Source organism: Oncorhynchus nerka, linkage group LG3, assembly GCF_034236695.1.
Source record: "Oncorhynchus nerka isolate Pitt River linkage group LG3, Oner_Uvic_2.0, whole genome shotgun sequence".
In the NCBI taxonomy this organism is placed as follows: Eukaryota; Metazoa; Chordata; class Actinopteri; order Salmoniformes; family Salmonidae; genus Oncorhynchus; species Oncorhynchus nerka.
In genome coordinates this window covers 41,765,677-41,789,116 of record NC_088398.1, presented here as the reverse complement: position 1 = coordinate 41,789,116, position 23,440 = coordinate 41,765,677, and the positions used below count along the sequence as shown (strand labels likewise).

General features: G+C 42.6%; 1 protein-coding gene and 1 long non-coding RNA gene across 2 annotated transcripts in view; one reads left to right on the top strand and one right to left on the bottom strand.

The window, feature by feature from the left end:
* Positions 1–139: 139 nt before the first annotated feature.
* Positions 140–23,440, bottom strand: part of LOC115108105 (aspartate--tRNA ligase, cytoplasmic-like) — a 34,034-nt gene continuing 10,733 nt past the window's right edge. The window contains exons 3-18 of the mRNA XM_029632076.2: positions 19,982–20,011; positions 19,740–19,797; positions 18,412–18,504; positions 17,192–17,294; positions 12,095–12,197; positions 11,730–11,810; positions 10,647–10,706; positions 4,448–4,559; positions 3,677–3,811; positions 2,818–2,965; positions 2,020–2,166; positions 1,698–1,740; positions 1,497–1,577; positions 1,257–1,368; positions 997–1,068; positions 140–762 (exon numbers count right to left, since the gene is read on the bottom strand). Coding sequence (XP_029487936.1) covers positions 671–762; positions 997–1,068; positions 1,257–1,368; positions 1,497–1,577; positions 1,698–1,740; positions 2,020–2,166; positions 2,818–2,965; positions 3,677–3,811; positions 4,448–4,559; positions 10,647–10,706; positions 11,730–11,810; positions 12,095–12,197; positions 17,192–17,294; positions 18,412–18,504; positions 19,740–19,797; positions 19,982–20,011 — 1,470 coding nt within the window. The 3' untranslated portion in view covers positions 140–670. The remainder of the gene's footprint in view (positions 763–996; positions 1,069–1,256; positions 1,369–1,496; positions 1,578–1,697; positions 1,741–2,019; positions 2,167–2,817; positions 2,966–3,676; positions 3,812–4,447; positions 4,560–10,646; positions 10,707–11,729; positions 11,811–12,094; positions 12,198–17,191; positions 17,295–18,411; positions 18,505–19,739; positions 19,798–19,981; positions 20,012–23,440) is intronic.
* Positions 11,747–23,440, top strand: part of LOC135565359 (uncharacterized) — a 33,272-nt gene continuing 21,578 nt past the window's right edge. Inside the window, exon 1 of the long non-coding RNA XR_010461571.1 lies at positions 11,747–11,828. This is a non-coding gene — a long non-coding RNA (uncharacterized LOC135565359). The remainder of the gene's footprint in view (positions 11,829–23,440) is intronic.

The window sequence follows — 23,440 nt, the reverse complement described above, 5'->3', positions numbered from 1 at the left end:
TGACTTGGTTAGTGGCTCCTCCTTGAGCGATCGAGATATCATATATCCGAGGGGCTCCAGTAACCCAATACAGATTGTATGCACCCCGAAACTAAGGATTGTCTTTTTGAAATAAGAGAGCAAAGATGGAAAGCGAAACCAGCTTTTGGAAGTACTTTTATTTATTTTTTCCTCCAATTACTTTAAAAACAGCTGCAATAATTAAAAATTATGTCACCAGACTATTTATTAGTCATACCTCTGTACTCTGACAAAGACTGGTATCAAAGTTGATAAAGTATTAGACATAAAACACAGGTTTATTATCCCCATTGGTGAGCCTAGGGAAGCCTGGAAACTGTTTGTACGTTTGCCTACTCAATTATCATTGTCAAGCCAAACATGGCAAAGAGGCAGAAACAGACAGGTACTCGAGCTAAGCCTAAGTTATTACATCTCTAAATCATATTCCACTTCGATAATGTCTTCAAATTATTTATCCCTTATATTATGGTTCTATTTCTGAATGCTGGTAACCGTAGTAGCGTGGCTTGGTTATCTATTATTCTCTTGTTAATCACAGTGGCACTTCAGTGTTGCGCCACTCATGTCTCCTCTGTCTGGTGTGTTGGAGATTAAAATGTAGTTTCCCCATGTCCTGCATCTGTGTCCAATGGCGATCGATGGCCGCTCAGGGGGTCAGGCGTTTGGGATCACGGGGGAACATGGAGGTCTGGCGGACATTATGAAGACCCAAGTAGAGCATGCAGACTCTCTCAAGACCTGAGGGAAACAACTCACATATCAGCATTACAGTGCACTTACAATGAATAGATTTAGAGTACCGTGACCATATCTTTCATGCTGAGTATACTTACAATGGGTATATTTTGAGTACCTTGACAACATCTTTCATGCAGAGTATATTTACAATGAGTATATTTAGAATAGATGTACAATGGATTTCTTATGGAGAGGGTATGGGCCAAGGTTTAGAGTCAGTATTTTATTTCTTACCAATGCCGCCACCTCCATGTGGGGGAGCTCCGTATCGGAAGGAGTCAATATAGGACTTGATCTTCTCCAGGTCTGCAGCAACACAAATCATTGTAATATTTGATACTAGCATCACCACTTTACATATTAGCACCAGTGTATTCGTAACATAGTAATAATATGCAGATTCTCTAGCAATCGCTTAAGAGAAGAAAAGAAGCTTGAGTTACTGATTGACCAATATGGCTGCCCTGAATAACAAGGCAGAGTTGTTTCATTACCAATGTTGTGGTGCATGGCCCTCTCAGTGAGCAGCTGGGCATCGTGGATCCTCTGGGCTCCAGAGAGGATCTCCTCTCCTCTCATGAACATGTCGTAGGAGTTGGAGTATTTCTGGGAGGAAACATCAGTCAAGTCAGTTACACCTCTGGTATAACACTGCCAATGTCCTGTCACAATGGTGTCATGATCAACCTGTTGAAGTGTGGTGTGTGTATGTCTGTGTTTAGTGACTTGCATACTTTGTCGTTGGGGTCAGGCATGGTGTAGAAGGGCCTCACTGCCAGGGGGTACTTGTCCAGCACGTAGAAGTCAGTGTCATACTAACAGAAAGGCGATAAAGAGGTGCGTTAGTCTGCTTTGGAAGCCTAAAATGCTCAGCACGTACCATCTAGAGTAACATAAAATCTGTTGACATCCCAAAGAAACTGAATGTAACATACTTTTTCTTTCACCAGACGACCAAGCAACTTCTCATTGGGAGTGCTATGAAAAACCGTTTTGAAAACATGGTTATTTTCAGTAGAAAAACAGTCTTTATTTGCTCTTTACAGTTTAGTCATGAAGCTGACGCTCTTATCCAGAGCGACTTACAGGAGCAATTACGGTTAAGTGCCTTGTTTAAGGGCAGGCATATTGTCAGATTTTTCACCTGGTCGGCTCTGGGATTCGAACCAGCAACCATTCGGTTACTGGCCCAATGCTCTTAGCCGCTGTGCTACTTGCCGACCCATTTTAATGTCTTATGTTGGACCTGCTACTGACCTGAGGTCCTCCTCGTCTCCCATCTCCACCCCGGCTTCCCGGAGCATGGCCACGCCTTCCGAGTACTCCAGCCTAAGAGTGGGCTCCAGGAACTTGAATGGCTCGCTGGGGTACTGCTTCCCCACCGTCTGGATCTCTGTCTGGAACCTGGCCAACACACACACACCACATACAAAAAAGGTAATTCAGCAATTCTTGGAGGACAGTAGAAGTTGATAAGTGCCTCAATTGTTAAAAGGAAAACCTTCCCTTAAAACACACAACTGTGTCACTCAAATACTAATCTTGGTTAACCAAGAACTAAAGTCTTGCATAATTGGTCGGATACTGGATTAAGTTCTGGGTCCATACGTGTTAAGAGACGAGATCGAATGAGGATCGGAACTGGAACGAAGCACTCCACCCTCTCTCTTTGTAAATTACGGGCAAGTCTATGAGCCAAATGTCCCCTCCCCTTCCAAAATTCAAAAGATGCTAACACCTGCGAAATCGAGATTTGCCTAAAGCGCCGGAATGAAAGCTGCTCGTTATCTCACGCATCCCGTTGTATCATGACAGATCTACGGCACCATTTATGTTTAAGTAGTATGTCCACGAGAGATTACCCAAATACCATCTGCTCCCTCATCACAGATGCAATGCCCTTTCATACCAGGAGATGGCGGTGGAGGCACGCATTTACTCAATATGGGGCTCATCCACTTGCTCAGTTACAGCCCTGAAATAGGCCCTCGAAAGTTTAAACCAGAATAACTCACTTTATTCGCAAACATGGGTTCAAAGTGAATCCCAGCTTACTTGTCTCGGAGTCCTTTAAAGATCTGAACCATGGTGTCGGTGATGGACTCGATCACTTCGTGGTAGTGGTAGTTGAACGCCAACTCAATATCCAGGCCCACAAACTCTGTCAGATGACGGTGGGTGTTGGAGTCTTCTGCTCTGAACACTGGAACGGAGAACATCTTCAGTTAGTATCAGCGACGTCGTATTTCAGTGTGAAGATTAGATCCATCAACCCAGAGATAAACTAGAGGCACCCTATTCCCTTTATAGTGCACTACATTTGACCAGGGAATAGGGCACCATTTGGGACACAGAATAGACATGTGAGACTGCAGGGGGGGGGGGGGGGGGTCGATACTCCTCTGGTTACATGTGGATCCGGCCAGGTGCTAGCCGTGTTGACCTACCTCACAAAGAGACATTGTGCCACCAAGCACAAGTCAGTCAGATACATTATGTTTCCTATTGCTCAACGTGAGCCGTATCACAACACCGTCTATGTGTAGAAATGCGTTGTGTTTGCAGTTATCTGCCCAGGTTTAATATTGTGTAAGCCACTGTTTGTTTGTTGACTACATAACTAGAGTGACTGATGTATTCAACCCAATAGTCCAAATTAATTCCCATTATTGGATACAGGGGAGATAGGTGAACGGCTAAGAGATGTGGTATTATATATAGATTAATATTATTCTTATTTTTTAAAAACTTTATCCAGACAGTTGGAAACAAAGGGGGAGACAGACCAGAGGGAACACATAAGTAAGGGTGGACACAGGGATTGAACCCCGGTCTCCGGTGGTGAGTAGCGTACACGTGCCTGACTAGTAGCATTCCCGCTAGACCATTGGTTCTTCACAAGGTGCTGCCCTACCTGGTCCCACACAGAACACTTTGTCAAAGTCAGCACAGATACACATCTGCTTGTAGAGCTGGGGAGACTGGGCCAGGTACGCGCTGGTTTTGAAGTAGGACACAGTGAAGACGTTCGCCCCGCCCTCACTGGCAGCTAGAGAGGAGAAAGATACCTTTTAGTCAACTGTCCCAGGAGAGAAGCAACACATGGCACAAAAAGCATCTGTCTGTAGTGAACGGCCTTTTTTCAAGTCGTCTATGTGATGACACCATTTCCTAACAGCGCCATTAGCTTATTTACACACTTGTTAGACGTTCCTGTCATATAGTAGATTGTCTGATGTGTTTTCCTTAACAGAAGGGTGAACATTTTGTACAGGGTACATGTGATGGGTGTTGGCAGAAGTGAATGCGGTTTTTAGATTAGCCCACATTGTTGATCCGCAGCTGCTCTCACCGAAAAGGCGGCAATTTTAAATGCGTCAATGCCAGGCTGGGTTGAATGCCATTGGCTCCTACCGAAGATGAGGAAGTGAAAGCAACACTTTTTTCACCACAGCTCAGTAAAAAAAAAAAAAACTAGCACATTTGGGGTTGTGGTAGCAAGTACTGTAGTAAACAACACTGTTGTGTTACACATTTCTATGGCTACAAAACGTGACACATGGTCACACATTGTCTATGTGCTCACGCTTGTGAAGTGCAATTGAGAGTCAGTTCATCAAAGAGCACAAATGACCAGATAGTCAAGAGTTGAGCCTGCACTGCTTTATGAGCTCAGTGCTGGTACCTGATATGATTTTGGGGGTCTGGATCTCCACAAAGCCCTTGTTGGTCAGGGTGTCTCTAAAGAGCTGGCACACTCCGGATTGCAGGCGGAAGATGGCCTGGCTGGTCGTTGTCTACCAGAGGAGAAACACACACACACAAAAACAAAAGTACAGTCAATTAAAATCAACTTGTATTTCCTGAGAGGGAACTTCATGTGTGGTGACGGATTGCGACACAAGACACATAACATAAAACATGTACAGTATAAAGAACTGGAAGCATTCTATGCAATCGCAGGAGATATAAATATACAGTACCAGTCAAATGTTATTTGGACACACCTACTCATTCAAGGGTTTTTCTTATTTTTTTTACATTGTAGAATAAAAGTAAAGACATCAAAACTATGAAATAACACAGATTGAATGTAACCAAAAGGGTGTTAAACAAATCAAAATATATTTGAGATTCTTTAAAGTAGCCACCATTTGCATTGATGACAGCTTTGCACACTCTTGGCATTTTCTCAACCAGCTTCACCTGGAATGCTTTTTCAAGTAAAGCCCACATATGCTGAGCACTTGGCTGCTTTTCCTTCACTCTGCGGTCCAACTCATCCCAAACCATCTCAATTGGGTTGAGGTTCGGGTGATTGTGGAGGCCAAGTTATCTGATGAAGTACTCCATTCCTCTCTTTCTTGGTCAAATAGCCCTTACACAGCCTGGAGTTGTGTTTTGGGTCATTGTCCTGTTTTAAAACAAATGATAGTGGGACTAAGCGCAAACCAGATGGAATGGCGTATCGCTGCAGAATGCTGTGGTAGCCATGCTGGTTAAGTGGGCCTTGAATTCTAAATAAATCACAGACCGTGTCACCAGCAAAGCACGCCTACACAATCACACCTCTTCCTCCATGCTTCACGGTGGGAACCACACATGCGATCATCCGTTCACCTACTCTGCGTCTCACAAAGAGACAGCGGTTGGAACCAAAAATCTCAAATTTGGTCTCATCAGACTAAAGGAAAGATTTTCACTGGTCTAATGTCCATTGCTCGTGTCTCTTGGCCCAAGCAAGTCTCTTCTTCTTATTGTTGTCCTTTAGTAGTGTTTTCCATGCAGCAATTTGACCATGAAGGCCTGATTCACACAGTCTCCTCTGAACAGTTGATGTTGAGATGTGTCTGTTACTTGAACTCTGAAGCATTTATTTGGGCTGCAATTTCTGAGGCTGGTGACTCTAATGACCTTATCCTCTGCAGCAGAGGTAACTCTGGGTCTTCCTTTCCTGTGGCGGTCCTCATGAGAGACAGTTTCATCATAGTGCTTGATGGTTTTTGCGACTGCACTTTTTTTCCAGATTGACTGACATGTCTTAAAGTAATGATGACCTGTCGTTTTTCTTTGCTTATTTGAGCTGTTCTTGACATAATATGGCCTTGGTCTTTTACCAAATAGGGCTATCTTCTGTATACCACCCCTACCTTGTCACAAACCCAAATGGTTGGTTCAAATGCATGGTTGGTTCAAATTGAAAGAAATTCCCAAAATTAACTTAAGGCACACCTGTTAATTGAAATGCATTCCAGGTGACTACCTCATGAAGCTAGTTGAGAAAATGCCAAGAGTGTGCAAACAAAGGGTGGCTACTTTAAAGAATCAAAAATATATTTTATTTGTTTAACACTTTTTTGGTTACCACATTATTTCATACGTGTTATTTCATAGTTATGTCTACACTATTATTCTATAATGTAGAAAACAGTCAAAATAAAGAAAACCCCTGGAATGAGTAGGTGTGTTCAAACCTGTATATACAGTTGAAGTCAGATGATTACATATACCTTAGCCAAATACATTTAAACTCAGTTTCACAATTCCTGACATTTAATCCTAGTAAAAACTCACTGTCTTAGGTAAGTTAGGATCACCACTTTATTTTAAGAATGTGAAATGTCAGATCAATAGCAGAGAGAATGATTGATTTCAGCTTTTATTTCTTTAATCACATTCCAAGTGGGTCAGAAGTTTACATACACTTAGAATTTGGTGGCATTGCCTTTAAATTGTTTAACTTGGGTCAAACGTTTCGGGTAGCCTTCCACAAGCTTCCCACAATAAGTTGGGTGAATTTGGCCCATCCCTCCTGACAGAGCTAGTGTAACTGAGTCAGGTTTGAGGCCTCCTTGCTCGTTCACACATTTTCTATAGGATTGAGGTCAGGGCTTTGTGATGCCCACTCAAATACCTTGACTTTGTTGTCCTTAAGCCATTTTGCCACAACTTTGGAAGTGTGCTTAGGGTCATTGTACATTTTTGTTTCATCAGACCAGCGGACATTTCTCCAAAAAAGTACGATATTTGATCCCCATGTTTTTGATCCCCATCTTTTGATTTTCCCATGATGTCAAACAAAGAGGCACTGAGTTTAAAGGTAGGCCTTGAAATACATCCACAGGTACAACTCCAATTGACTCTAATGATATAGTTAGCCTATAAGAAGCTTCTAAATCCATTACATAATTTCAGGACTTTTCCAAGCCGTTTAAAGGCACAGCCAACGTATACCATGACTACACCGCTCACGTCGCTAGCGTAAGCATTGCAAAATAAATTTAGGAATATAAGTTATTCATTTATTGCCCCCACACTGCTCGTGCGCGCCAACGAGCGTCTGCGTTGCCACGGGCTAAAACAGTAGTCGTTCCTATTTCTGACGCATATCACTCCGCAAGTCCTGCCTCTTTCATCTCCTCATTGGTTTATAGAAGCAGTTACCCACGTGCCATCTCCTCATTGGTTATACCCACGTGGGTGATTGAAAGACTAACTGTTTTGCCGGTTGTCGTGGTAATACTATGAAAGTGTAGATGCCAATCACCATATAAGTTCAAAGATGAAATAGCCTGGAAGGAGGAGAGATGACTAGAAACGATTGGTTGACCATTTTATGTGACCATTTTATGTGTGGATTAATTGTCGGAGTAGAGGACCTTGTGCATTTCAGGTAAAATAACAACTCAATGTTTATATCCCAGGACAAATTAGCTAGCAACAGCAAGCTAGCTAAATTGGACAAATTAGATAGCAAGTGCAAACTAACTAGCTAAATTGCCATACATGTTTAATGTTTTTCGACCTGTCCCCAAATGAATGTCATTGGTTCAGAGTTTGACTTGATATTTTAACCTGCGTGTCGTGATCGCGTTTGGTGTATGGGGACAATATACCGTTATGCACAATTGCGCACAGCCAGTTTGGGTTCCGTGTTAGTGTTTGTAAACTTCTGACCCACTGGAATTGTGATAGAGTGAATAAGTTAAATAAATCTGTCTGTAAACAATTGTTGGACAAATGACTTGTGTCTAGAAAAGTAGATGTCCTAACCGACACCAGTCTCAACATTAACAGTGAAGAGGCGACTCCAGGATGCTGGCCTTCTAGGCAAAGTTCCTCTGTCCAGTGTCTGTGTTCTTTTGCCCATCTTAATCTTTTCTTTTTATTGGCCAGTGTGATATGGCTTTTTCTTTGCAAATCTGCCTAGAAAGCCAGCATCCCGGAGTCGCTTCTTCACTGTTGACGTTGAGACTGGTGTTTTGCAGGTACTATTTAATGAAGCTGCCAGTTGAGGACTTGTGAGGCGTCTGTTTCTCAAACTAGACACTCGAATGTACTTGTCCTCTCGCTCAGTTGTGCACCGGGGCCACCCACTCCTCTTTATATTCTGGTTTGAACCAGTTTGCGCTGTTCTGTGAAGGGAGTAGTACACAGCGTTGTACGAGATTTCAGTTTCTTGGCAATTTCTCGCATGGAATAGCCTTCATTTCTCAGAACAAGAATCTGACGAAACTGATGAGTTTCAGGAGAAAGTTATTTGTTTCTAGCCATTTTGAGCCTGTAATCAAACCCCAAAAACTCAACTAAAGAAGGCCAGTTTTATTGCTGCTTTAATCAGAACAACAGTTTATTTGTGCTAACATAATTGCGAAAGGGTTTTCTAATGATCAATTAGCCTTCTAAAATGATCAACTAGCTAACACAACGTGCCATTGGAACACAGGAGTGATGGATGCTGATGGATGCTGATAATTGGCCTCTGTACACCTATGCAGAGATTCCATTAAAAAAATTGAAGTTTCCAGCTACAATAGTCATTTCCAACATTAACAATGTCTACACTGTATTTCTGATCAATTTTATGTTCTTTTTAAAATGGACAAAAAAAATAGCTTCTCTTTCAAAAACAAGGACATTTCTAAGTGACTCCAAATGTTTAAACGGTAATGTACATAAATACAATAAAGAAAAACTGAGCAATGATGTTGGCAAAAAACTAGAAGGTTCCACACACACACACTTCATTTTTCAAAAGGTTTCAAATCAATGGAACACTGGTTTTAAACTTTGAAGTTTCAAAGTGGGATGCAGTCGTTGCAGCTTCTATGATATGAAGACTGACGTACAGCATATAGAAAAGGTTCCTCTGAAAAAAAAACGTGTGGAGTAGATAATGACCCACACAGAGATATTACACGATGCCAAAAAAAAAAAAAAAAAAAGAGTGAACAGACAACACTGCTTGCGTCACATCTTGCCTTGTACAGTCTCGACACCTTTCATTTCATAAGAGGGAGTGGAGACAGGGTGCAATTCACATTAATCTAAGCCTTTAGAAAATAAACATGAGATAGGTTTTGAAAATATGACAGAGCTCTAACATTGGCAATTCATTCTAGTTGTATACAGAGGTCAACTTAGTGGCGTAGAAAATAACCCAGTCATCAAAATGACTCATGATGAGGCACGTCAATAAGCTGGGTATTACACATAACGTCTGGGAACGAGCAGAGGAACAGCCAAAATCCCCAAACCCTTTGACTGTAAGGCTACTAAGAGCCAATAGGAGTGTTCTTCTCACTTAGTTCTCAGTTGATCAGATTACTAATTTCCTAATATGACTGGTGTTATTACTGAGGATTTATTCAAACAGTTCTCTCTGGTTTCATCTCTGGTTTTAGTCATCTACACAAAGAGTTTAATACAAAAGCTCTGAGCGTCCTGATTGAACACTGAAAGCTGAAGGCTCACATTTCTATCTTCTAAACATTCCCAAATGCCTGAACGGGAGTTTTCGGACTCTCTCATTGTCAGAGAATGAATCTGCAGACAATGACTCTGGTCCAGTCTGGCCCCGGTTGAAATGGTAAATTGATATGTAGCCTATAGTTGACTGTGGTTGGAAAATAACTCCTGCTCTGATGAATAACTGCCACTTCTGGATAACACTAGATAAAACTGCTAAGCAGATACCTAGTGAGCAAACCAAACTGACATGAAAGACTTATACAAATAAGTTACATAATTCCTGTGCAAAATAAACACTTCTCTCTATTGTGAGTTGGGAGGAGGGGTCCGTTATCTTTCTATGTCCTCACACCAGGGCGGGAGGTATAAAAGAGAGTGAGAGCGAAATAACTCAGTGCGTCACTCTCGTTGACATGCAAGCTCTCAAAACAATCGTGCCTAACAGCCCATGGCTTGTGGTTTTGGTCACACGCCACCACCGCCACTCATATGGTGCCTAACGGATAGTACCGTATTTCCCTAGAGAGCATCAACCACTTATTTTCAACAAAATGGCTGGCCTGTACACTGTGGAAAAAAAGGGAAGTTATTTGTGAAATAAACCTTTTATTTTCACTGAAACGGTTCTTGGTTGGTAGGTGCCTTTTCATTATGGTTGCCCTTTATTGTTGACTGGGGTTAGGGATAGGGGTCGGTCTGTGTGAAACCCTGTTTATGGGTTTACCCTTCATTTAAGTGTGGTTGTGATAACAGGCCCAAGTCCTCAAGCTCAAAGAGACATTTTGTAGAAACAGGTGTTGTGACAAAGCCAGGGTGAGTCGAGCGGTAGGGCTGTTTTCCTGCTGCCACATCACTAGTGTGGGTACGCCTCAGAACAGAACAATGAGGCCTCTAGCAGAGTCTGGTTTAGCACCCCTCTCCGAAAACCTCTGAACCCATGCACAGTTCTATACTCCACTCTACCAGCAGGCTAACTCACGGGCCTGCAAAGTGGGATACATATCACATCATCACAATATTTTGTTGATACAAATGTAGCGTCTTCAAACCCAATTTGAATCTAGAATAACTCATTACATGTCTTTGGAAAGAATGTAACACTGGTTGAAGTGTGATAGTGTAGTAGAACTTACCCTGAGATCAATGACTCGGTTGTCCAGTCTGGTGTCCTGGTTGACCGTCGCTCTTCCATCCTGAGTAAACGCATAACGCCAACATCATTTGACCACATTACAAAACATTTAAAAGTATTAAACACATCTGAAGTATATGGGAACAAACTATTGGACATGTGTGAAAACACAGTAGGACATTGAAATATAATGTGCGACATGATCTATGTGTTCTAATGTTTGTTTATTTCCCCCCCCTGGAAATGAATTACTATCATGTTGTATTTTTAAACCTTATTAACCTGTTTTTTTCTTTTTAAATAAACTAATACAACCAATTTACAATCCAATAAAGCAGTAAAAGAGCACCGAAGCTCCTAAAATGTTACATCACAGGTTGTCAGGCATTACTGGAGCTTCCGTGGCATTAAAACAAGCTGTGAAAAAGCTCCACACATCCAGCTCATATTGAATCAGAACATGAAGACGGAGACACAGACCGAGCCCAGTCCAGAGCCTCCTCCCCAACGGTAGTTCCTGTAACTGACAGACAGAGAGACTTCCCCAAAGACAAAACCTTAAGACACAACCGCTGTTGGGGTTGGCTTACTGCATAAACACTGACACACTTCAGCTGTCTCTGAATTACACTGGAGAGTAGACCCTTAATACAGATACGGACTGACAACATGGCTCCCGAGTGGCGCAGCGGTCTATAGCACTGACTCTCAGTGCTAGAGGCATCACTACAGACTTTGGTTCGATTCCACGCTGTATCACAACCGCACGTGATTGGGAGTCCCATAGAGTAGCGCACAATTGGCCCAGCGTCATCCGGGTAAGGGTTTGAACGGGGTAGGCCGTCATTATAAATAAGAATTTGTTCTTAACTGACTTGCCTAATTAAATAAAGGTTCAATCAAATAAATGCCAGTATAGAACCAATACTATTCAAAAACAACAGCGGAAGGCCTTGAGGATGTGTACGTATTTTTCACCAAGCATCAGGACGGAGGAAGTTCTCTGGATGAAATTAGTTTGACCTTTGATCAGCTAAGAAGAGCTGCCTGCACGAGGCCCAAGAGCCCTGGCCCTCATCCTCACCTCATCCCCTTCTCCTTCCGGCCTCACGCAATCCTCCAGTTGCAGGGGCAGACGAGGCTCGGCCTGGCTGACGACAAAAATCTGAAACAGGAAAAGAAGGTGAGATTTTTCTTTCGAAGGGAGACATTGGTTCAACTAGATTCACAGTTAGAAAGTTGCTCTAAACTCACAGTACTTTCCAGGTTCAACTGCTAGGCGGAACGGAAAGTACCACAATTCCAAAAAGAGAAAACAGTCAAGAGAAGTCGTAGACTGATATCTTTGAACCAGTAGCTCCTCTGATTCACGGCTGTCCTCCCTCCGTGTGCATGTCTGTCGGTCTGTTTGTCTGTGGTGTGGTCAGACAGAGCAGAAGACAGACCTACCCTCTCAATGTGCAACTCCACATCCTGCTGAGAGCAGCTCTCGATCGTCTGCTCCACCTTCTTCACCACCGCCTCCACGTCCACAATGCTCTCCTTGTTGATGCTGCAGACGGGGGGTGTCAGACATTCTTATTCTCTTTTCATTTAATCATCCGATTGCGACAACGTGCAAACACCAAACATCACAGCTATGAACTACAGTAAAACACCAGTGGCCACACAACAATAAGACCGAGGTTAAACAACCCTCTGAAAGACATGCTGAGTGACTACCAGAGCAGGCCACTGCTATCCTATCCCACTGTCCCCAGGAACCCCAAGGAGAGCCTCATAGAAATATGAAGAACTGTCAATACCAACTGTCACATAGCACGGGGCCAGATGGAGCAAGCCCGGTGTGATCCTTCACCTCTTCTCATTAAAAAGCAGTAATGAGAGACAGGAGCGTTGTGAATGGTGAACCCAGTCAGTCCACTGCAGCTGCCTCTGTCAGATGTTTCACACTATGGGGGGGGGGGGGGGGGGTGAATCAGCTAGACAAATAAAAAGCCCACATTAATAAGCTCCTCCCTCTAACACCTGGCCAGCCTGCCCAGGGACAATGAACACTGCCCATCAACTAATATGACTAAGTCATACAAGTAAGTCTTTTGATTAACTAGACTAGTGTCATGTCCATGGGGTGTACTTGTACATCAAGATGACTCACACCACAGGAGATCCTATGGTCTGTTCTGGCTCAGACAAGGCAACTGACTAGGCTGTGTCTTATATAAAGATATGTGAAATCGATTGTGTAATATTATGTTCTAGTAAGAGAAAGTTAACCAAGATACTTTGGTGCAGAGGATACCCTAACCCTAATTTAACTCGGCATGAGGAAGTGGAAATACTATACATGACACAAGCATTACACGCTCTTCCCTATAGGTCACCACTGGCCTGGCTTAACCTCTTGTTGATTACGAAAGGACCCATGTGACCCAGAAGCTTACTCAGCTTCCCCAGAATTCAATCAACATAGAACATGTCCAACAGCTAGAGTTCATTAACCGTTTAAGGCCAATAGTTAATAGTTAATTTTTTTAATAGTTGGGAAAAGTACAATATGCATTGTGTGGATTGAAAAGATTGGGGAGCAGGATGTTTAGATCTCTGCGGAAGCTGCAGGCCTCAACCCGATCTGTATCTCAAATGGCACCCTATTCCCTATGGGCTCTGGTCAAAAGTAGTGCACTTTATAGGGAATAGGGTGACATTTGGGACACAACCCGACTATACATTTGTCTTGAGTGTGTTTTGATGTAAGCTGGTTCATGACAGACGTTTCATCATGGATTTGGTGGTTGTGTGCAATAACTGCAATACAATAAAGTGCTGAATCAAAACACCTATTTACACAAGCAAAGTAAAAACAAAAATTATTTTGGAGCAATCGAGCCACAGGATTTAAAAAAAAATACATGATCTGATAGTCTCGATCTAGCCAAATTGTGAGGGTGTTTGAAGGTACAGGTGAATGAGTGGTAGCGATGTAGAGCACAAACAGGGACCATTATTGTCCTTAAACTAGAAAGAAAAAAATGTAATAGGAACTAAACGGGCAGAAACTACGAGGGGCCTACATGAATTTGTCTAATAACAAATGATTGAAAACAAAAACAGTTGCAAAACGTTTTGCTACAGCGCACACCAGCTCTGAAGCAACCTCCTGATTGTATCACAGACACGGGGATTGAGAGGAAACAGTGAGCGGTCAAACCACTGACACAACTTACAAGGTCAGAGGGTCCTGTCAATGAGGTGAATGTTTTGACCATGTGACCTTGGCCTAGATAACATGTGTGGCCTTTACTACTGGAGACACTGTCATTTTTAGTGACAATGTTATTGACACGGAAGCACTACTGTAGCTAGCAATAAAGTGTAGGAGCAATTGCTAACTAACTGTAATCAATTTTAACTGTGGGGCGGAACAATTCACTAATTTACTGTTAATTAGTCTCCAAAACGTCTCCAGTAATGTTAACTTTTTGACGTTACCACCTTCCAAGCATATTGGACTGACCTACTGATCATACAAGAAGTGGCGTTGGGCCTATATAGTCTTTCCATTTATACTTCATTTAGCGTTTTTCATTGAAGGGTTTTAAGAGGCATTCATTAAGTGTAATCATGTCAACTTCGAGATTAGAACGTGTTTGACAAACCTGGCTTGGAAAAGTGCAGTATCCTTATGCTGTTATGCTTTTCATAAAGGCCTCCAGTAGAAGACTAAGTTGAGTCTGACCCATCGGTGAAAGCAACACGCTGACCCCACCGCTTGTGTCACGTGCGCAGAGCGTTGCAAAATAAATTTATGCATGTCTGTTATTCAATCATTATGCGTGGCCAGGCGCTAAAATAGAAATAGGTTCTATTTGTGACGCTCAACGAGCTGCAAGTCCGGCCTCTCCCATCTCCTCATTGGTTTTTAAGAGCATATACCCACGTGGGTGATTGAAAGATGAACTGGTGTCCACACTCCAGTCAGTTGTACAGTCTTGGACACAAGTTGAGAATGACACAAATATTAATTTCCACAAAGTTTGCTGCTTCAGTGTCTTTAGATATTTTTGTCAGATGTTACTATGGAATAATGAAGTATAATTACAAGCATTTCATAAGTTTAAAAGGCTTTTATTGACAACTACATGAAGTTGATGCAAAGAGTCAATATTTGCAGTGTTGACCCTTCTTGTTCAAGACCTCTGCAATCCGCCCTGGCATGCTGTCAATTAACTTCTGGGCCACATCCTGACTGATGGCAGGCCATTCTTGCATAATCAATGATTGGAGTTTGTCATAATTTGTGGGTTTTTGTTTGTCCACAAGTTCTCAGTGGGATTAAGGTCTGGGGAGTTTCCTGGCCATGGACCCAAAATATCTATGTTTTGTTCCCCAAGCCACTTAGTTATCACTTTTGCCTTATGGCAAGGTGCTCCATCATGCTGGAAAAGGCATTGTTCGTCACCAAACTGTTCCTGGATGGTTGGGAGAAGTTGCTCTCGGAGGATGTGTTGGTACCATTCTTTATTCATGGCTGTGTTATTAGGCAAAATTGTGAGTGAGCCCACTCCCTTGGCTGAGAAGCAACCCCACACATGAATGGTCTCAGGATGCTTTACTGCTGGCATGACACACGACTGATAGCGCTCACCCAGTCTTCACTGGACAAGCTTTTTTCCGGATGCCCCAAACAATCAGAAAGGTAATTCAGAGAAAATGACTTTACCCCAGTCCTCAGCAGTCCAATCCCTGTACCTTTTGCAGAATATCAGTCTGTCCCTGATGTTTTTCATGGAGAAAAGTGGCTTCTTTGCTGCCCTTCTTGACACCAGGCCATCCTCCAAAAGTCTTGCCTGCTGCCATTCCTGAGCAAGCTCTGTACTGGTGGTGCCCCGGGCCCATAGCTGAATCAACTTTAGGAGACGGTCCTGGCGCTTGCTGGACTCTCTTGGCCGCCCTGAAGCCTTCTTCACAACAATTGAACCACTCTCCTTGAAGTTCTTGATGATCCGATAAATGGTTGATATAGGTAATCTTACTGGCAGCAATATCCTTGCCTGTGAAGCCCTTTTTGTGCAAAGCAATGATGACGGCACGTGTTTCCTTGCAGGTAACAATGGTTGACAGAGGAAGAACAATGATTCCGAGCACCACCCTCCTTTTGAAGCTTCCAGTCTGTTATTTGAACTCAATCAGCATGACAGAGTGATCTCCAGCCTTGTCCTTGTCAACACTCGCACCTGTGTTAACGAGAGAATCACTGATATGTCAGCTGGTCCTTTTGTGGCAGGGCTGAAATGCAGTGGAAATGTTTTTGGGGGGATTCAGTTCATTTGCATGGCAAAGAAGGATTTTGCAATTAATTGCAATTCATCTGATCACTCTTCATAATATTCTGGAGTATATGCAAATTGCCATCAATTTGCAGCAGACTTTGTGAAAATTAATATTTGTGTCAAAACTTTTGGCCACGACTGTAGTAATGCATCGTAAAGTTGCTTTCCAACCGCCATATAAAGTCCAAAGAAGTCAAAAAGAAGCCTGAGGAAGGAGGAGAGATGACGAGAAAGGAATATGGTTTAACATTTTATCTGTGGATTAATTGTCTGAGTAGAGGACCTTGTGTATTTCAGGCATAATAACAACCAAATGTTTATATCCCAGGACAAAATAACTAGCAACAGCAAGCTAGCTAGCTAAATTGCCATACATGTTTAATGCTTTTCGACCTGTCCCCCAATTAATATATTTGGTTCAAAGTTTGTTTTGAAATTTCAACCTGCTTGTCCTGATCTTGTCCGGTTTGGTCAGCATGTAAGCCAGAAGGGTAAATAATAAAATAGTAGGGCTACACTGTACCGGTTGAATATGTCACAATAATTAAAATCAAGAAAAATAGATTTAGACCCTACAGTTATCATTACCGCAAGTCACCCGCAAGAAACATGTGCGAAGGGACTTGAAAACATGTGGAATACTCTCAGAATGCGGTGTGGTTTGACGATAACGGTGACATTTTTCAAAGGCAGAGATGAGTGGCTGAGACGCGCCGACAGTGGACGCTTTAATTCGGGTTTCAAGTGATAGGCAATTGTCATTCAATAAACTTTTGGGTGTTTTATTAGTTTGCAGTGATTGTATGGCAATCAGATGAAAACAGCGTGAGTGGTTACGTTAATGTCACATTAAAAGTTAATACTTTTAAAAATGGTAAACAAACTTTCAGACCCATAGATATCCTATTATATTAATAGGGATTCTACATGTAATTCTGTGTTTCTGCTCCCCCAGAAACTCCAAATTGGAGGACCCAAGAGTGATTAATGATGCTCAGGCTCTTCCCATCTGATCTACTGTATTTACTCTTATCTGGGCAGGAATGGCTCCATTAAACACTGCTGTATCCCATCTGAAAGTGGCCGTTTTTGTCATGAGGTGAAAAATGATTGATTCCTTCAGAATGTGTGAAAATGGATTGGGCCCATTAGGAGCCAGCTTTTCCCACCATTGTTTGTCGGGGGCCTACAGGATATTCAGTCTTGTACTCACTTGGCGGCAAACTTGACCATCTGCTTGCTGGCACGCTCCCCCACGGCGACCAGGGCCTGCACATTAAACTGCTGCTGACGCAGGACCAAGAAGCACTGCTTCCCTAAAACGATGACAACAATACAATAGGCATCAGCAGGGGCCCTCTCATTTGGGCTAGCAACTCCTAACTCACTTGTCAAAACAGGTGCCACGGTGGTTCTATACAATGCCATGTCACTCTCTCAGGCCAACACGTCATACCTGTTTCAGATTCCACCTCTCACCCATTAAAACGCTTTTCACAGCATTTCCAGGTAACTGTCAGAACCGTGAACAGACGACCCTTTGAAGAAAGGTGTATGGAAGGAGGCTGAGAGCTTATTCCCAACCAAACACCTTGAGACTGTGTAAACCAGGTTTGTCTACCATCAGACACAACCCAAGTGCTTTGATGTGGTGTCCTCTGTTCATTGACTGGGGGGGGGGGCTGTAATCCCCAAAAAGCAGTCACTTCATCCCAGTGTAAATCAGGATGTTATTCTGCTCTTAAGGACATCCTTCACTGTGGAGCTGAATGAAGGTTGAGGAAAATGGATTTTGACACGGAAGTTGTCCTGGAAGGAAGCCGTAACGATATCATCATAACACGATGGTTTATTTATTAGCATATTGTTAGCACAGTTGTGTACGTGCTGGATGTTTCGAATAATTTTGGATGGAATCCGACAGTTAGCCAAGGCTCAATGAGTTCATTGTATTATAGCCTCAAGCTCTGACAAGTTTGGAAAATAACAAATTAACCCACATTTGAGGTTCCATTTAAATAACTGAGCTTTGGTTGGAGTTTCAAACTTTTCAAAAAGAGACTTGCATGTGCTTGTATAATGAATCTATAATAGCAAAAACATTGCACTCCACAACCCCCATCCCCTATGTCCCACATCACCAGAAAATAAGGTAAAAACTTCAAGTCTGGTGCCATACTGTGATTTTCCAAGATTGTGCACAATTCTTTTAGTTTTTTGACCTTCCATATTTGCCAACCTGAGGAGAGTTGACTGAAAAAAACAAAGCTCTTCTCTGAATAGTGACTATTTGGCCCAAGGACAGTTGGTAATCTTTTTGGTAAACCCCAAGGTTCAGTTACGGCGCCATTTAGATTAGAAGGCTGGCTGTGTCCTGAGGACTAAAGGGAAAATATGAGTGATTGGGAGCTGGACAAAGATGGAGAATCTCACCTTTAGCTCTGCTGGTGTGAATCCGGGCACGCACCCAGATCAGCTGGCCTGCCTTCTCAGGTGTCAGCTCATGGACACGCACCAACCCTCTGTCTGGCTCACAGGGGAAGAAAAGTGTGCCTTTCAAGAAAACTTCAAAGACCATATACCTCCTTCCCCCTTCTGCCCACACACACATTCACACAAAGAAGCTCATGGGTTGTTCCACCAATTCGGTGCCTTTTGAGAAGTGTAACTTAGTTGTTGTTTTTTAAAGTCAGTCATAAAAAGCACATATTCAACTTCACAAAAAACAAGTTTTTCCATCTCAAGTGGTTAAATAAAAAAATTACTATAGTAGGCCTAAGTGCCAAATAAAGTAACGGCCATAAATCCCCTCTTGACAGGGGGAATGGAAACTTGTGTGCTACAAGGAGCAGCAATTGAATGTAGTTTTCCACCACAAAACTGAAAGAAAGGAGAAAAAAAAGGAAAAAAAAAAGAGTAGAACCAGCGCACCTGGTTTTACACTATGATTTGACTATTAGATGTTCAATGTTCCTTTTGAAAAACATTTGAAAAAGGAATAGTTTCACCATATTAAAACGAGAGTTCAGTTCACGTAACAGGGTGACCTTAAAATGAGGGACAGATGTAAACGAATCACAGTAAATAAAATAATCATCTTTAAAATGATTGTCAAAGCAACAAAATAACAAGGGCTTTACAATGATGGTAATATAACAGGCTTTTAAAATGCAATATTGGTGTGCAATTTCTCCTTAAAATATCAAAGGGACGCAAAAGGCACCCTATTCATGGAAAGACACTCATATTACAAGGAGAGCAGAAGTCACAAATATGAAACACTCTGCGGCCCTGCGTAGAAGTCGCCCCATTCTCTGTCTTATGACAAATGAACTCCACTTTGCCCTGTGTCACTGATGCATGCTTAACGTTACATGCACCCCGGTGGCAGTGAGCCACCCATTTGGTTGAACCTGATTCCACCCACATGTAAGGCAGGCTGTCTCGCGCCATCTTTCCTCATCCCTGTGGACAAGCATGCAGGTGGGAAGGCAACTTTGTTGTATGCCATTGGAGCTGAAAGAGCAGGCAGACAACCCATCCATCACATTTATCTGGGAGTTATGGCACGCCACAATCATCTTTGATATCTACGCCGTCTTTACTACTGCCACTACTGGCGCCATGTCACTGAGTCACTCCGATATAATCACGTTATCTATATTACCTAACAGTAGGGGCTGTCGAAAATGGGGATATCCTCTGTAAATAATATGTTGGAACAAAGAAGAGAGGAGTTAGTTGTTGACTGTACTACTGACCCAGTTTCTGCTGGGACTGTACCATCGGAGGGACACCGTACCGATCCTTGGCAAAATCCTGATGAATAAGAGAGGAGTTCATCTGCTAAGCATTTAAATACAGTAGCTTTATAGGAAACATCACTAGAGGTGCATACGTTTTGATTTTAATTTGGTATTGCGCCATATAGAAAAAGGTGTAAATAAATACTTCATATCTGAAACTAATTGAAACATGGAAGAATTGATCCAAGGATACTTACATCGTCATCTGTGCTTTGTTGGTCAGCAGACTGAAAAGAAAAAGCAAATCAATACAGAGGGACATAGGCCTAACATTGCATTTAAATAATGGTAAACTGCCTTTATTAGGAACAGCAAGTGGACTGATTATCTGTGCAACAACTTCTTGGTGACCTTCATGCAAAATCTCCATACTATGAAAGTTAGCATTAACGGTTAGGCTACCATTTCATTTCCCATGCAAGTTGATATGTCTACGGTATTGGCTGGTGGAATAGAGGGAGAATGAGTGGAATGGCCATGTAAGTGGATGGATGCTTTCGCAGTTTCTAAGATTCAAGGGAGAACGTATTCCATCTGAAATATAGGTTACTTTAAGTGTTTCCCCTAAGACATTTTTCAGCAGCGGCGGCTGACACCATCTGAAATAACTGATGTGTGCCACTGCACTGTAGGGAGATGAGGAGCAAGCGGTGGCTGTGCACTCATGGGTCTTATTTGCGCAACTGCTCACCCTGTTTGCAACTAATATAAGTTGTAACTTGTTACTATGATCTTAAAAGGGTAGGTAGCATAAACGTAATCACATAACATACGGATTTGCATTCGTATACGCATCAAAAGTCGCAATGCAAAGTTACACCTCACTTTTACATTTAAAAAAAAAACATTTTTTAGTCAATACATGAAAACGATCCAAATTCAGAAGAAATGCCCAAAAAATGCAGTTCCGGGGGAGGTGATGTAATATGGACCCGGTAAGCCAGCCTATTCCCTATAATGTAAACTCCAACAGAAATAATTTCAAAATGTATAACTTCAAATTAAACCAAATCATTTGTCGATTACATTTTATTTTCAGACAACTTACAAGCAAATACCTTATTACCTTTGTTGTTACAAATCAACTTGCAAGGTTGCTAGCCAACTAGCCTGCTAACGTCAGCCCTACTAGCCTGCTAATGTTAGCACTACCAGGCTGCTTACATTACGTTAGCAACTTGCTGACTCATGTAGTGCTATCAAATGATATCTTACAGACACATTCAAGAAAACCAAATACATTAAATCATCTAAACAGTTATCAAAGAATATTAGCTATATGTAGTTGTCTTAGCCAGCAAGCTAGCCAGCCTACTAACATGATCTATTTTGCCAACTAGCTATTAGCCTAGCCAGCCAAGCCTCACGATTATAGTCGGAATGCTAGAGCCCAATTGCTGGAGACCAGCTAGAACACCGCGAACACAACTAAAACTCAAAGCAAAGAAAAAGCAAAGACTTACAGATTGATAGCTGGGGCCATCCGAAGGTAAAAATTGTAAAAGTGTGCAGGTGTAAGTGTCCGATTGAAACGCTATTAGCGCGCACCCCCGCTAACTAGCTAGCCGTTTCACATCGGTTACACAGGCTGAGTTAACTACCAAAGCCAGGGGGAGGCAGGCGGTTCACAGGCCTGATGGAGAGTCAGGTAAATCACAAATAGATTCCAGATGTCCGTCAGATGGCACGCTAGCACTAAGCCAAGGTGGGAAAATAGCCTACTTCACAGAGAACATGCCGAAAACGTACAATCCCTCCATCAGTGCTCAGACTGTCCGCAATAAGGCTGAGAGAGGCTGGACTGAGGACTTGTAGGCCTGTTGTAAGGCAGGTCCTCGCCAGACATCACCGGCAACAACGGGCACAAACCCACCGTCGCTGGACCAGACAGGACTGGCAAAAAGTGCTCTTCACTGACGAGTTGCGGTTTTGTCTCACCAGGGGTGATGGTCGGAACTGCGTTTATCGTAGAAGAAATGAGTGTTACACTGAGGCCTGTACTCTGGAGCGAAATCGATTTGGAGGTGGAGGGTTCCTCATGGTCTGGGACGGTGTGTCACAGCATCATCGGACTGAGCTAGTTGTCATTGCAGGCAATCTCAACGCTGTGCGTTACAGGGAAGACATCCTCCTCCCTCATGTGGTACCCTTCCTGCAGGCTTATCCTGAAATGACCCTCCAGCATGACAATGGCCCCAGCCATACTGCTCGTTCTGTGCGTGATTTCCAGCAAGACAGGAATGCCAGTGTTCTGCCATGGCCAGCGAAGAGCCCAGATCTCAATCCCATTGAGCACGTCTGGGACCTGTTGGATTGGAGGGTGAGGGCTAGGGCCATTCCCCCAGAAATGTCCGGGAACTTGCATGTGCCTTGGTGGAACAGTGGGGTAACATCTCACAGCAAGAACTGGCAAATCTGGTGCAGTCCATGAGGAGGCGATGCACTGCTAAACTTAATGCAGCTGGTGGCCACACCAGTTGCTGACTGTTACTTTTGATTTTGACCCCCCCTTTGTTCAGGGACGCATTATTCCATTTCTGTTAGTCACATGTCTGTGGAACTTGTTCAGTTTATGTCTCAGTTGTTGAATCTTGTTATGTTTATACAAATTAAATTTGCTGAAAATAAACAGTTGACAGTGAGAGGACGTGTCTTTTTTTCCCTGAGATGTATAGATATATACACATACATACATACATGCATATACACACACACCGGACAATTTACATTGACTGCACTGTTGGTAAAGGGCTTGTATGTAAAGCACTTCACGGTAAAGACTATACTTGTATTCAGCGCATGTGGCAAATAAAGTTCTCATTTGGCACACACACAACCAGTCAAAAGTTTGGACACCAACTTATTCCAGGGGTTATCTTTATTTGTACTATTTTCTACATTGTAGAATAATAGTGAAGAAATTAAAACTAATGAAATAACACACATGGAATCATGTAGCTACCAAAAAAAAAATTCTTCAAAGTAGCCACCATTTGCCTTGACAGCTTTGCACACTCTTGGCCTTCGCTCACCATCTTCATAAGGTAGTCAATGCATTGCAATTAACAAGTTCATTTGTGGAATTTATTTCCTTCTGAATGCATTTGAGCCAGTCAGTTGTGTTGTGACAAGGTAGCGGTGGTATACAGAAGATAGCCCTATTTGGTAAAAGACCAAGTCCATATCATGGCAAGAACAGCTCAAAAAGCGAAGAGAAACGACAGTCCATCATTACGTTAAGACATGAAGGTCAGTCAATCCGGAAAATGTCAAGAACTTTGAAAGTTTCTTAAAGTGCAGTTGCAAAAACCATCAAGCGCTATGATGAAACTGGCTCTCATAAGGACCGCCACAGGGAAGGAAGACGCAGAGTTCTCATCTGTAGAGGATGAATTCATTAGAGTTAACTGCACCTCAGATTGTAGTCCAAGTAAATGCTTCACAGAGTAAGTAAGACATCTCAACATCAACTGTTCAGAGGAGACTGGGTGAATCAGGCCTTCATGGTCGACTTGTTGCGAAGACACCCCTACTAAAAGGACACCAATAATAAGAAGAGACTTGCTCGGGCCAAAAAACACAAGCAATGGGCGTTAGACCAAAGGTAAGATTTCCACTGGTCTGATGAGTCCAAATTTGAGATTTTTGGTTCCAAC